The 14685-nt window shown below is 37.7% G+C and overlaps 1 protein-coding gene across 12 annotated transcripts; it reads left to right on the top strand.

Moving 5' to 3' along the window:
* Window positions 1-293: 293 nt before the first annotated feature.
* Window positions 294-14569, top strand: LOC121599017. 12 transcript variants are annotated; one of them, XM_041926482.1, is made up of 5 exons: window positions 294-712; window positions 3110-3173; window positions 3674-3787; window positions 4828-4904; window positions 4984-14569. In XM_041926482.1, exon 5 carries the CDS (start codon window positions 4995-4997, stop codon window positions 11031-11033), a length of 6039 nt encoding a protein of 2012 aa, XP_041782416.1. In that variant the 5' UTR covers window positions 294-712; window positions 3110-3173; window positions 3674-3787; window positions 4828-4904; window positions 4984-4994; the 3' UTR covers window positions 11034-14569. The 12 variants fall into 12 exon arrangements, with proteins under 12 accessions (XP_041782416.1, XP_041782415.1, XP_041782417.1 ...); XM_041926481.1 differs by having other exon boundaries at window positions 294-1220; XM_041926483.1 differs by lacking the exon at window positions 3110-3173.
* The last annotated feature ends 116 nt before the right edge of the window (window positions 14570-14685 follow it).

Raw genomic sequence — 14685 nt, 5'->3', positions numbered from 1 at the left:
TTGACGACTGTACTACGAGACCGGCGTTTTGACTTTACTCTACTGTTAAATCGATCGCATGAGCGTTAATACGTTTTTACACATTGGGATAGGTTTTCACAACACTGTGTACGGGTAATGTTTGTTCATCAATTAATCATTCATTCTGCAGTACACTGCAGTAAATGGTTTTTATTTTTCATTTTGCACTGCACTGCACTTGCTTCTGGCTGTTTGTAAACCGTTATTATAGGTCACTTGGGCTATCTTCACTGATTCATTTTCCGTAAATTCACATTTCACACTTCTTGTTCATACGCTTCCCATGGCATTCCGCGCGTTAATACGTCACTTACGCTTTACATTTTGCTTGAATTTACATAAACATCTGCCCGTCTGTTGCAGATTAAGGTCACAGTCGCCATTTAATGTGCTGATCGTCCATACACAACTGGGCGTCGAGCACCGTCGTGGTAGGCCAGTATTTTGCTGACTTGAGCCGAGGTGGAAGTAAACTTAGTTCGAAGTGCACTTTTCAACACTTGATCGTCCAGGCGATCATAGAAACCTTAAAGAAATTTCTCTTACTGCCAACGTTTGGTAACAATTTATAAATTGAATTGGTGCGAGGTGTTTTTCGATGTGTGCCTAAGCTGTGGTTAGAATGTATTGCAAAAGGAAGTTTCACTTCTTTTGTTGCTGCTAAAGAAGGGATGTTTTCGTCGCTGAGGTTGTAAGTTGCTGTGCGTTATCAGTTCACCTAGTTTGGTGTAGTAACGCCTGATATGCTTATTATGTATGTTCTGGGTGTTTTCAATAAGTGTGTAACAATTGTTTTTATATGAACGATGTGGCCTGAACTCTTCCCGGTATGTCGGTAAAGTGTGATCTGATTAGCTGAGAGTGTTATAATGAATGAGTTTAATTAGTGTGACTTGGCCGAAGTGTGTTAAAATGTGTCTATAGCTGATAGTGTGGTTTATAATAAGTACTGTATATCAGTTATGCTACACTCCAACACCGGGCTCGATCGTGTTTTTTGTTTCTTTCGAGTATTGAATTATTCCAATGCGTCCTAGGAGTAGGTTGCGTTCATCGATTAATATCGCAATGTTGCGGGAACTGTTGAACAAATTTACTGCCATTCTTATCCAAATGATTATATGAGTTTGACATGCGGTGTGCGTTATTGACTACAGTTCGCAATTTGAAGCAAAACGTATGCACAACCATCATTGAAGGTAAATTTAAATTTGAAACGTAAAAACTCTTGTTTCGTTTGTTTGTAATATATTGAAAAATGTAAACAATCTTCATTTGGAATTGGAATAATTTAATAACGATGGATTGCGAAACATATAAATCATGCTATAAAGGATTCTTCAAAGGTTCTGATAGTGTTGGAACACTTGACATTGATTCTTTCTGAAGGGAACTTTATGTGGCGGGATGTGGACTCGATGGCACCCTTTTTGGATAGTGTTTGGATGGCTCAGGTGTTCACTCAGGGGCACGTCCAGATAGCTTGGTTTCTCTATTGGTTCTTTATTTACAAATTTGTTTCTTACGCTATCCCTAACACTAATACTAATATCGCTAATATTCATTTCTAACTGATCTAGATCATATGCTGTGAATTCACTAATGCATACATTTAGGCGCAAACATATAGGTTCTTTTGGAATCCAATTGGTGTTTTCAAACAATGTATGGTGTTAAAGACGATTGGGTTTTGTTTCCAATTTTTAAGTTGTTGAAAGATGCAAATTTAGATTTTGACGTTTTATAAAAAGGGGAAAATGCAAAAGCTTCATTGAAATATATTGCAAATGTAATAACGCGTTTGTAATAACGTTGGAAGAAGCCCCCCCTTCCTCCCCCCCCCATCGACCAAATTACGTAACAGATGGACACCAAATCAGATTTTTTGGGAGTATTTATTCTACTTTTTTATAACTTTAATCTGGTATATTTACATTTTTTCATATCAACCATTTAAAATTTACATTCTATCTTATGTAAAAAAGTTGTCCCATGCAGCAACGAAATTCAAAAAGATTCTTGTAATGGGACCCTTAGTATGGTTTGCAATTTACTTTCATGGCCATCGTCAGAATCGTTTTTTAATCCAGCCATCTTCCTGATCCCCCATAAATTTGTCCATCTTTCCAGAAATGTTTCTTTGGCTTTCGATGTTGTATCATCATCAAATTGATTATTATATTTTACATAACATGTGATGTTTAATAAGGTACGCATGTCCTACAAACAATCAGCAAAATCGTCAATGTTATTAAGAGTTTGGGCTACATTTTCGATATATTTATAAAATTACGACGAATGATCAACTTTGACAAAAAAAAAAAAAAAAAAAAAAAAAACTGTGGTCGTGGCAGTAACGGAATGCAACGTAACTGCATGATCTTGTGTTAAGTTTTTACCGTAGTAACTAAGCGAGACTCTTTTTAGACCGGCATAACCGCGAAGGTTATGAAGTTATCAAGAAGAATCCTCGTTTTTAACTCATTTGTTATTCGTAATTCAATCATTTTATTTTGCGTTACGTAACAAAAGTTAAATTCCCCCTCTTCCCCATGTAACAAATCGTAACGTTTGACGACACCTCCCCACCCCATTTAGCGTTACGTAATTGTTGGATAACGCCTACGGAAGGCTTATAAAGTAGCGACCAAGCAGAAAAGCTTACGGAGTCAAGAAGAGGTAAACGGCAACGAGACACAGATAGATTGTAGTCAAACAAATGATACGAATTATTGAAAGCCGATCGAATTCTAAGGAACGAATCGTTTCCAAATCGAGTACATCTAGAAGATTTTTTTTTCGCATGCATGGAAAAAAGAAGGAAGGCAAAAACATTGATAAGGTTTTATAATGATGGATGATATGACCATATGCAGTAAAGTGCGTGAAGTTGAAAATTTTGATACTCCGATGGTTTGCAATCGACTAACATGTACACTTGCATATATGATGAGGAGGGTGGGGATTCTTCAGATATCGTTTCCTTATCATTATTCTCATAAAAAAGAGCTTGGAATAGAAGGTAATAACATATGCTTCACACGATAAGATTACCCGCCAATTTTATTTCTTCGTTTAACGATTACAGACCTCTGCAGTTCAATCATTCAACTTCTCACAGTGTGTTGATTGGACAGGGTTAAGCCACCTGGGTAAGTTAGAGAGAAATAGACCACCATCAAAGTTTGCACAAGCAATACGGTCCTTTTCAGTTTGTAAAGTGTGGTGTTTGTCGTGTAAGTGTAAGTGTGGCTCATTTGCTGCTAGAACCGATCATTCTTTCACTATTCGTGTAGACTTGTATTTCGATGAACGACTGGTTCATCAATGATTAATCGCTCTCAATTTTATCGCGCAGACTTCAACATTTTGTCCACCCAATTTGATATGATAGAATCGTAATTACTCAATTCTGATGTGCCTATGAGTTTAACCAATGGTGCACAAGTCCGTACGCTTGAAGACTCTAGCACGGAAATCATCTTTAATGGATTACTATCATTCCAAAAATTGTGTATTAAAATAAAACCTCGGACGCGCAGTATTATGTTTAATTGAATGGTGTAGTCATTGCAAATTGCACACAATCGCAGTCAAATTTCATTGTATAATGATAAGACTGCGTACGGATCTTAGATAAATTTTTTTGCAGGTTTCATTAATTTACAGTGGCTAACGAACAGCAGCAAAAATCTAAAATATTAGGACAGCTTTTAAACTTCGTGAAGTTAAATTTATTCGAACCGCCCTACCATTTGGGTGACAGGTATGTCGTTATTTGCATTTTTTTCATTTATTATTTAACACAGCTAATAATAGATGTTTCAAGGTAAATAGTAAATGAGGTGTATCAAAATATGGTCCAAGTGTACGGGCAATACCCATAAGATCCTATAGATTCATAGTGGTATGACAATTGCAGAACTGCAGAATTAACCAAAACAGACATCCAAAAAAGCTCCTTTTGCTCATGAAAAATAAGATTACGGACTCAAAGATGACACATTCGCCCATGTAGTCAAAGGTGTACATTTTTTTGTATTACTTCAAGTTATGGTGTTTTTGTAAACTTTGGCTGAAATTGAACAGATAAAGTATGATAACCTTCCCCTTTTTATTTGACGCGTAATCGCTCTAGGCTTGCCTTTACTACAGCTGGGCTTGGCTATCAGTGAGTAATTACAGGGTTTCCCACGATTTATTGGTTGGTTCCCATCAATTTTTGGTTGGTTCCCATATTTTTTTGGTGCGTTCCCACGATTTTTTGGCCGTTTTCAAAATGTTTTGGTCCAATTGTATTGATATCCAATCGGAAAATACCAATAAATTTTGAGAAAGAACCAAAAATCTATGAGATAGGTCGAAAAATCATGGGAACTGACCAATAAATTGTGAGAAACCTTGTAATTACCTGTACATGTAGTTGAATGTAGTCAGCACTTAGTGGCACGGTTCAAGTGGAACTTGTACCCATGTCATGTTGTTAAGTCGTACTAGTTGACGACTATACCACGGGATCAGTCTGACGAACTATAGTTTTGAAAACAAAGCTAAGAAAGGCTAATTTATCAAATGGTATCAACATTTTAAATCTGGCTTAAGTACTGGACAAGATATTTGCAAAAAATACGAAAATGTTGTGTCTACCATCGATTTATTGAGCAACCTAAATTAAGACACTTTTAGTGTACGGCATTATTCAAACAACACGGCTCAATACCATAGTCTGCTTTCTCTCATCAAAAGTGTAAGAAGACAAGAGCTATGAATTGATTTAAATTTCTCTACATATTTCTGTTGTTACAGTTAAAATCATCGTTGAAAACACCAACTCAATCCCAGTTTAATTTGTACAGTTTCGATTCATCGGCAATTTGAAGCAGGTACTCATTGCGCCTTATATTTCTATCGGCCGCCAATTATTACACGATATAGGTGGGTTTATTGCATGTCTATTTACAGGAACCCAAATCATGAATGGACAAGCGCAAAAACGGAAAGCGTCATTTGACCATAGTGCAACAGCTGAAAACAATGGCTCGATACCGTCAGCCAGCAAAATCTCAAGACCATCGGATGAAAACGAAGCCAAGGGAACGTCTTCCTATCATGGTATGTTTTACCACCTACAACTAGGAATGATTATACTTCTTCGAGCTTTCAATCTACACTGTGAACGACAACTATCAAAATTCGAGATCACGATGGAAAACAAGGATGGTGGCAAGTTCGACGACATAGTCCTGCACTACGAAAATGCAACTGTACCCAAGGGTACTGTTTACATTCAAGCTAAACATAAAGTTCCAGTGGGAAAGTTGAAGTGTATTACACATCATGATTTACTTAGTGGACCTACTTCAAAGGGTCCCTATTCCATCCCTACCTACTTTGCGTCATATCTGGAGCTTCAACACCGCCGTGAGGATGCATCTGAGCACAATGCTAACGCCTTGAAAGCGCCCCATAGGTACGTCCTGTGTACTAACGTAAAGGTAGATGATAAGGTTACGATAATTGTACCTCTAGCACAACCATCTGCTGACGGCATCTCACCTTTGCTAGAAAGTATCGGTGGAAAAAGTTACATCATAAATCAGCAAAACAATACCATACAAAATAGGCTAAGAAAAACCAGTTTGGAAGAGCTAGGAAAGATGCTTGCATCTTGCATCAAAGACAAAAAGGAAATTAATGGGGAAGATTGCTATATCTTTCAACTGTACAGTGATTTAATTGCAGCCTGCGTTGAAAAGGTTAAGCCGGGCGTATACAAGTTGATCGAACAGCCACAAAGTACTGCAGGAAAAACCCTTGCAGGGATGCTTCAGACTTCTCTAGGAAGTAAAAAAGACAAATCAAATGCACCGAAAGAGAAACCCGAAGTGGCAAACATTTTGATAGCAAGCAGTTTTGAGAAACTGTTTTCCAACTCACGAGTTGATGAGCCGTATGGAAAAGTTGACGCTATGATTCAACAATTTAGTGACAAGTTCTTGTTAGTGTGCGGTACAAAAAATGATACAGAGCTGCTGGAACAAGCGCTTGAGCTGATGCCACCGTGGGTCAATGATAAGAAAGATAAGTTTGAAAATCTACAAAACATACTCCTTCACGCTCTGAGAGAAAATCCACGTGATGATATAAATCTCGAAAACATTAAAAAGAAGTTCATAGAACTAAAAGTAAACGATAGTTACTGTAAGATTGAAGAGTTTACCAAGCGATATTTAGACAGCGAAAGCAATTTGTATTCAACCATTGCTTTAGAACCTTGCTCTCTCAGGAGTCTTAAAATTCATAATTTCTTTAATGAAAATTCATGCGATCGTATTCATCGATATTATACCACAGCTAACATGAAAATGAGTTCAGTGATTGTGCAACAAACGGCACAGCTGCTTGACTACAACTGTCTAATTGTAGATAGTACAGGTGGTCAATTCAAAGACAACTTGTGTACTGTTCTTTCAGATGTGATGAAGTTTATTTCTGAGGTCGGACTATCTACTTATACTATTATAACGATTCTTGGCGCATTGGACGAAGAGCTATTTGCCAATATTGAGAATTATGCAAGAGCCGATATAATTAAACTCATCGTCATTGAACAAGTTGCTGAAAATGATCCACCAGAAGATTGTTTATTAGTTAGTGATCTTACCAAGGAGTCAAGGGAACAGCTTTTTGAGCGATATAAACAGTTGTTTCTCTTTGAAACAACAATCGCTCTCAATCAGATTGTGCGAAAAACGGATTCGTTGAGCATGTTATGCAAAGTTCTGGATAGATATGGTCATCAAATCGATCAAAATGAGGTTAAAAACATAAATCAACGGAACTTTCAAACGATCAGCTCATGGTTCATTCCGCGTACTCTACAGCCATATAATGATGATGAAACAAAGTCAGAAAATAGTGTCGTAGAATCGAAACTTCGATTTGATGGCTTTCATGGAAACTATTCTGAGAAACCATCTTTTGATAGTTTAATACTTCCTGGACAAGATACAGTTGAAAGGTTGGATTTGGCCATCACATCACAAGCAAGTCTCATCTGCCAAATGCCGTACAAGTTTAGTGACCAATCGAAAGTGCACATCATTCTAGATGATGCGGGGTGTGGAAAGACCTCCTATTTTACCTGGCTTGCGTCACACTTATCGCGCAACGATCCCTCTTTGTGTGTGATTCGTATGCATGCTTTTAAGTATTCTGCGGATTTCAACGAATTGCAGAAAGCACACCTCACATCTTTGGATGATACAACCACAATAAGGATCCTGTTACGTCTATTTCAACTGACGCTGTTTGCAACTACTGTAAGCATTCTATCTGCCTATGAATCGAATGAAATTAGAAACCAGGCCAAGCAAACGGCTCAAATTTTAGCAGTTTCGGGCGGAAAAGTAGCGCTTGACGATGGTACGGCCACCACGTTGTCGCTGAGTGTAGAACAATTGCTAGTGGTCCGGTTGTTTGTGGAAAAGCTCAACTCATCGCAATTTGTTATCATTTTTGATGGATTTGATGAAATTGCCCCACATTATAAGGATTTTGTGATGTCGTATTTGGGCAGACTGGCGACTTTTGCTGGAATTTATAAGTTGTATATCTCCTCAAGGCCATACAATTTCATAGCGGAATTGAAGAAAACATTCCATAACTGTGAGATATACCAGCTAAGCCCGTTCTCAATGACAGATCAACTAAATCTCTTATACAATTATCTTTGGCGCATGTCAGCTGATTGGAAAAAATGCAACAAAAACGACCGTTATCGTGTGTTGTATCTTTTGTATGTTCTAAACTTCAGAAGTATGAGCAAATTAATGTCTACACCCTTGTTTTTACACATGAGATGTGCGATGCTGTTACCAATACTGGAGCGGTATGTCGATTTTTCTAGCCGAACTGTTGAAAGAGCGATAAGCGACCAACAGTACATAGATCAACTTCAATTAGTAACAAATTTTGTCGAACAAAAGCTACAAATATTGAACGCAGATAAATGTGGCACAACCGATACAGCGCTACTCATTCCTGCTCTGCAGCAACTAACTTTGTCAGCTAACAAGGATCGCAAAGAAAAGCTAAAGCTGTTTGCGATTCTTACCCTTTTTGATGAGGAAGAACGAAAACGGCTGTTGTCAAACGAAGAACAACTGTTAGTCACCAGCTACATAAAGGAAATACTTCAGGGAAGTGAAAAGACTGGAATTGTTTTAGGTGTCCTAGATGACATTCCGCAGTTCGGCCATCGAATATTTGCAGAGTACTTCGCCGCTTGTTGGTTGTTTGGCAATAAGGATCGATTCAGGGAAGTAGATTTTTTCCGATCGAGATCCTACTGGACGGACGAATTTTCTCTACTGCGAGACTTTTTCGATCGAATGGTTTTAAGGGAAAGCATTGGTTGTGAACTGCACATGGCTGTGCTCAACCGATCGAACGCACAGGTGGATGATATACTTCACAACAGTCCTGTAGCAGTCGAGAAGAAGGATGCTCTTGGACGTTTACCATTACACTTGGCTGTTGTGGATAAACGTTTAGACACCATCGAACAGTTACTGGAAAACTTATCAGAAGAATCAATCAATGTGAAGGATGGGCTTTTAGGCTGGAGTGCATTAGATTATGCGTTTGTTTTTGGGAAAATCAGAATGATTCTCACGCTGTTAAAACATAAGGCGATAGTGCATGAGCAAACCTTACTTGAACTAACAGTTGCAAGTAAATTAGGTGGTCTATTAACCCATGCAGATCTATGTGGACAATGTTTGAACGCTTATGAACATACCAAAATGTTCGCAGAAAGCTTTCATCGAAGAGTGGTCGAGTATTTGCTCAACGAAAAACGTGTTGACATATTCCATCCTCAGGTTGATCTACACGACGCATCGATCGTAGAGGCAATGATAGTAGATAACATGCAAGATTTATTTAAACAATTCGTCATTCAATCGAGAGGAAAGATTGAGGAAGCCAAATTCATAGCATTGTTGGAAAAGCCAGGCATATATCGAACACACGATACGACAATGATTATTGCGAGTGAGTTAAACGTTTCTCTTCCAAAGGCAGTTGATAATGAAGCAATAATTGGTACTCTGAAGTTTGCCATTGAGAGAAAAAACATGAACTCCTTTATTTTACTTTTCAAACAACTCTGCTTTAATCTAAATATTCACACAGTTGAAGATATGGAAGACATACCCAGTGTTGCTGAAGAAGAAAGTAATTTACCACCTATGATTGTAGATATATGTTCCTCTTTCTGTTGTATCAATCAATCCGGAGATGAAACTGTTGCTCAAGGAGATGTAATCGAAAGTCTACTAATTTACGCAGTGCGAGAAGGTAACCTACACGTAATCAGGTACATTGCTTGCAAGACTAACACCATCATCCAGAACGAGCTTATTCGAACCATCATGCACTGGTTAGTGAAGTTGAAGAGAAACCTTTCTCATGAAAGATGTATACCTGCATTCAAATACCTCCTGCATCAATCAATCGATCTGCACTCCATCGACAATGAAGGGAGCAACCTTCTTCATTGGACGGCTCAAAACGGTTGTGTTTTCATGTTGCACTGCTTGATTGACAAAGGATTTGATTTGTCGGAAATGAATTCAACTAACGGATGGAATGCATTTCATTACGTTGCTTTCTTTAGGGATGACACATGGGCTGGAAACCAGCGAAAATACAAATTATTGGAATACATTATGGAAGCTTATCAAGTGGATTGGTTCGGTCTCTTGACAAGTATGTTCGATCCAAACAAGTTTGGCAGCCTCGCTGTGAGCCTTTCTCCTAATCAACACAGCCAGTATAAGAATATTGTGACCGAATCACAAGTCTGTTTGATGGCGATGTTTGTTTTGTTTGACAAACCAACGAGATCTGAGCTGCTTACTTCGGACGAACTACGCGATGGTGATCAATGCTTGCAGGACATTGAAAAGGCTTCAGATCTTACAGGAATAGTACAAGGAGTTCGAGATGGGATTCCTCAGTTCTGTCATAGAATTTTTGCGGAGTACTTTGCTGCTTGTTGGCTGTTTGATAACAAGGATCGATTCAGAAAAGGATCCTTTTTCCGATCCAGCTCCTACTGGACGGACCAATTTTCTCGAATGCGAGACTTTTTCGATCGAATGGTTTTAAAGGAAAGCATTTACTGTGAACTTCACATGGCGGTACTCAACCAATCGGAAGAAAAGGTGCTTGATGTGCTTTTCATTATGCATTATGCTTTTGCCTATGAAAATAATGAATCGATTGACATTCTATTAGATCTTCAAGCTACTGTAGATGAGAATGTCTTGGTCGAACAAACAGTGGCAAATGACTTAAGAGATTTATTGAACCATGCACATATCTGCTTCAAATGTTTAGAGACACATGATTATACCAAACTGGCTTCAGATCGCTTTCAAACTAGCTTAGCAAAGTATTTGATCGACGAAAAACGTGTTGACATATTTTCGCCCCTGCCTGATTTGCAAAATGTATCGGTCTTACACGAAATCGTAAGGTGTAATATATATGTATTATTTGAACAAATAGTATTACAATTAAGTGATAAAATTCCGCAAGAAACATTAATTGCGGTTTTTGAAGTAGCATTAAAGTATCGAGCTATCAATATTGCAACGATTATTGCAAGTGAGTTAAACGATTCTCTGCTTAAAGAAGTGGATAATGAAACACTTATTGATACTGTTAAATGTGCTATTAAAAATACAAATATGAAAGCATTGATCGTACTCTTTCAACAACTCTGCATTAATCTAAATATTCACACAGTAGAAGATATGGAAGAGTCGATGCACTGTGATGTGGAAAATGATTGTGACTTGTCGTTTGTGGATGTAAATCACTATCCCTCTAACTGCTGTATTCCAAATCATTCCCTATGTTTTGAAGATGAACCGCGCCCTGAACGAGATGTAATCAAACGTCTACTAATTTACGCACTAAAGGAGGTAATTTACAGGTAATCAGGTACATTGTTCGTAAAACTAATACCATCATCCAGAACGAGCTTATTCGGTACATCATGCAATGGTTAGTGAAGTTGAAGAGAACCATTTCTCATAAAAGATTAATACCTACATTCAAATACCTCCTGCATCAATCAATCGATCTGCACAGTATCGACAATGAAGGGCGCAACCTTCTTCATTGGACGGCTCAAAACGGTTGTGTTTTCATGTTGCATTGCTTGATTGCCAACGGTTTTGATCTGTCGGAAGTGAATTCAAGAAATGGATGGAATGCATTTCATTACGTTGCTTTCTTTAAGGATGACACATATGCTGGAAACCAGCGAAAATTCAAATTATTGGAATACATTATGGAAGCTTATCAAGTGGATTGGTTAGGTCTATTGACAAGTATGTTCGATCCAAACAAGTTTGGTAGCCTTTCTCCTGATCAACACAGCCAGTATAAGAATATTATAACCAAATCACAAGTCTGTTTGATGGCGATGTTTGTTTTGTTTGACAAACCAACGAGATCTGAGCTGCTTACTTCGGATGAACTACGCGATAGTGATCAATGCTTACAGGATATTGCTAAAGTGTCTGGGCTCACGGGAATAGTACATGGAGTTAGAGATGGTATTCCTCAGTTCTGTCATGACATATTTGCGGAGTACTTTGCAGCTTGTTGGATGTTTGATCATAAGGATCGATTTTCCTTTTCCGATCCGAAAGGAGCCTTTTTTCGATCTAGCTCAAACTGGACGGGCAAATTTTCTCGAATGCGAGACTTCTTCGATCAAATGGTTATACGGGAAAGTAATTGATGTACTTTACAACAGTCCTGCAGCTAGTAGTTTTCAGAAAATTACTCCGAAGATACAATCAATATAAAAGATGAGCTTTTCGGTTGGAAAACTTTCGATTACGTATTCCTCTCTGAAAATATAACACTTCTAAGGAAATTTATACAATATAATGCAACTATAAACAATAATTTTTCGATTTAACAAATGTTTTCGAACAACTATACAAACATGGTACATTTTATATCTTCCCTCATCTCAATCTGTTGGCACGATATCTACCTCGTGTAGATCAGCAGCCGTAATGTTTATAAAACAACGAGCTGTCAAGGACAGCTTGAATAATATACGAATAAAGCACCAGATGGCGCTGTAAAACAGATAAGGACAAAAAGATCTTCGACCAAAGGCGAAACAGCTAGATTATCAAAAATAGGGCCAATTAGGATAAAGTTCGGCAGCGGTCGCGAAATAGGGTCAAATGCGGTCAAGACTGATCAGCTGTTCGTAAAAATAGGCGCCATCGAGAAAGTTAGGCCAGTAGCAAAAGTCAATCGACCGAAGAAAGACTAATTTTTAAACTGAGCAAATACATATTATATACAAACAAGCCAGTTCTAAGAAAGTCTATCCAGCTACTCACCAAATTGTTACCAGGCGTAACAACACAATCAATGCAAACTTAGTACGATAAGTAAAGGCGTCAATTAAAGAGTTTTACAGGAAACAAGCTTTCTTTACAATTACAAATACAACAGCTGACACCAGATGGTGCAACGGAAGGAGAATAGGATAAAATTAGGGGAAATTAGGGAAATAATTATGCTAAGTTCGGCCATGGTCTGGGTCAGATAGGTTCAAGGCATACAAGCTTTGGAGTAATAAGCGCCATCGAAGGTGCTAACAAAAATTAATCGAGAGAACTTACGAAAACTTACAAACAAAACTAATCGAAATGAAACTTAATAATACGTCAGCGACAGTTTGAAAAAAAGTCGAACAAAGATACTCACTAATTGTTTCATTCGTAGTAACAACCCTTTATACGCACCCGATGCGTTTGTAGAACGGAGACGGATAAAAAATACCAGAAGTATGTGACTAATTATAGGAACCATGTGCGCAAAATAGTGCTCACCAACCTTTTAAATATTGCAGATCACTTGGCTTTGAAAATACATTTGTAGCGGCCCAGATTTATTGAAGGCATACATTTTATAGACTTCGTTCAAAGTTTTTAATCAAAAATATATTTAAATGTTATTCTAGACCTCCCTGATGAAAATTTTATCTTGACTGTGGGAAATAAACTGCACGATATGTATTGAAATAAGCTTTCATAACGCCACGGACCACAGGTAGAAGACCACTGAATTTCTCAATCTAAAGGCAGGGTGACATTGTCCGTACTCGCTAGTGTAATTTCGATTTTTACTAATGCATCTGGCGGCGACTGATAGGCATTTTGACAAACAATTTGGAGCTGCTTCAGAAAATATATTATTTTTCTATGTTTTTCACTTAAATTGGACTAGACAAGCATTGTAATTGATAGATAAATGATGTTGTACAAGTATTTCAGCCGTTTTCGCATTAAAAACGGTGAAAAACCAACTTAAATTTGAGATCCGGCACGACTATTCCCTGGATGACGAAAAAGAGTCCACTAGCCGCCACCAGATGCGACAGTGAAAATAGAAATTACACTAGCGATTACGAACAGTGTCCTCTGGCCTTTATAAAGAGATAAGGCACAGCTTGTAATGATGATAATGGAAACATTGTTTTATCTTTTTCAATTATGAAAATGTTAATGAATACCCTGTAAAGTAAATCTAAAAATAAAAAGTAAATGAGTAAATGTAAGGTAAGCTAAGAAAATGAGATCTTACTCGTATCTTACGATCATTTGGGACGTAAATTTTAACGCGTTTCTTAAAACTATACACTTTGTTTTACATTAGGGGATTTAGTCGTCAACTCGTACGACTTAATAACATGCCCGTCATGGGTTCAAGCCTCGAATAGACTGTGCCCTCATACTCAGGACTGACTATCCTGCTATGTTTAGTCAATAAGTCACTTAAAGCCAAGCCCACAAGTGGCACAGGCAGGCCTTGGCCGAAAACGGTTGTTGTGCCAAAGAAGAAGCAGGTTTATTGGAGCCTTACTAAATTAGTTAGGCATTTTAAAAATGGGTCAACTTGAGATGATGATTATGATAATGATTATGATTATGATTATGATTATGATTATGACGGCTTATGATTTTTAAATATAGATTGGAATCACAAATCTTATCATCCATGGTTTAATTAAATTGGTACAGCTCCCAGCCAAATTGTGTGGGTTTTTTTTATTATTGATGTTAAAAATAAAAGCATCAAACGCAACACGGATATGTTCAGAATCTAAATGAGTAACAGTATGCAAAGTGGTTATTTCATGGAGATTGATCATAGAACCAAGTTAAAGTTAGTTTTTAAGATTGAAAAATGAAAAAAAAATCCTCCTACCTCAAAAAGGATGCTTCGCAAAATTGATTTAATAATAATAATAATAATAATTATTATTATTATTATTTATTGTTTCATCTTCAACGGGCCGAATGGCCTAATTAAGATAAGTAACAGTACATTAAAAACAATACATAGCATCAACAAGGTTTGTATCGCAATTCACTGCGGCTACGGCAAATGGCCACGTTCCTTGAAGCACTGAGTTGAGATGTCGAAGTCGAAGCAATCCGAAACAGTGTTGAAAACAGCCGACATGCGGAACATAGGGTCCGACCGACCAGCGCTGGAACGGGGTTGAGCAGTAGAGTCTCTCTAGACCTAAGTCGAAAGACGAAAAGCCAG

The sequence above is a fragment of the Anopheles merus genome, chromosome 3L, assembly GCF_017562075.2.
Source record: "Anopheles merus strain MAF chromosome 3L, AmerM5.1, whole genome shotgun sequence".
Lineage (NCBI taxonomy): Eukaryota > Metazoa > Arthropoda > Insecta > Diptera > Culicidae > Anopheles > Anopheles merus.
The sequence above is the reverse complement of the archived record's forward strand: the minus strand, read 5'-3'. Positions and strand labels throughout refer to the sequence as shown.

Excerpts from the sequence above, each read along its gene's own strand:
- LOC121599017 (XM_041926483.1), top strand. The coding sequence starts at position 4,995 with ATGAATGGACAAGCGCAAAAACGGAAAGCGTCATTTGACCATAGTGCA.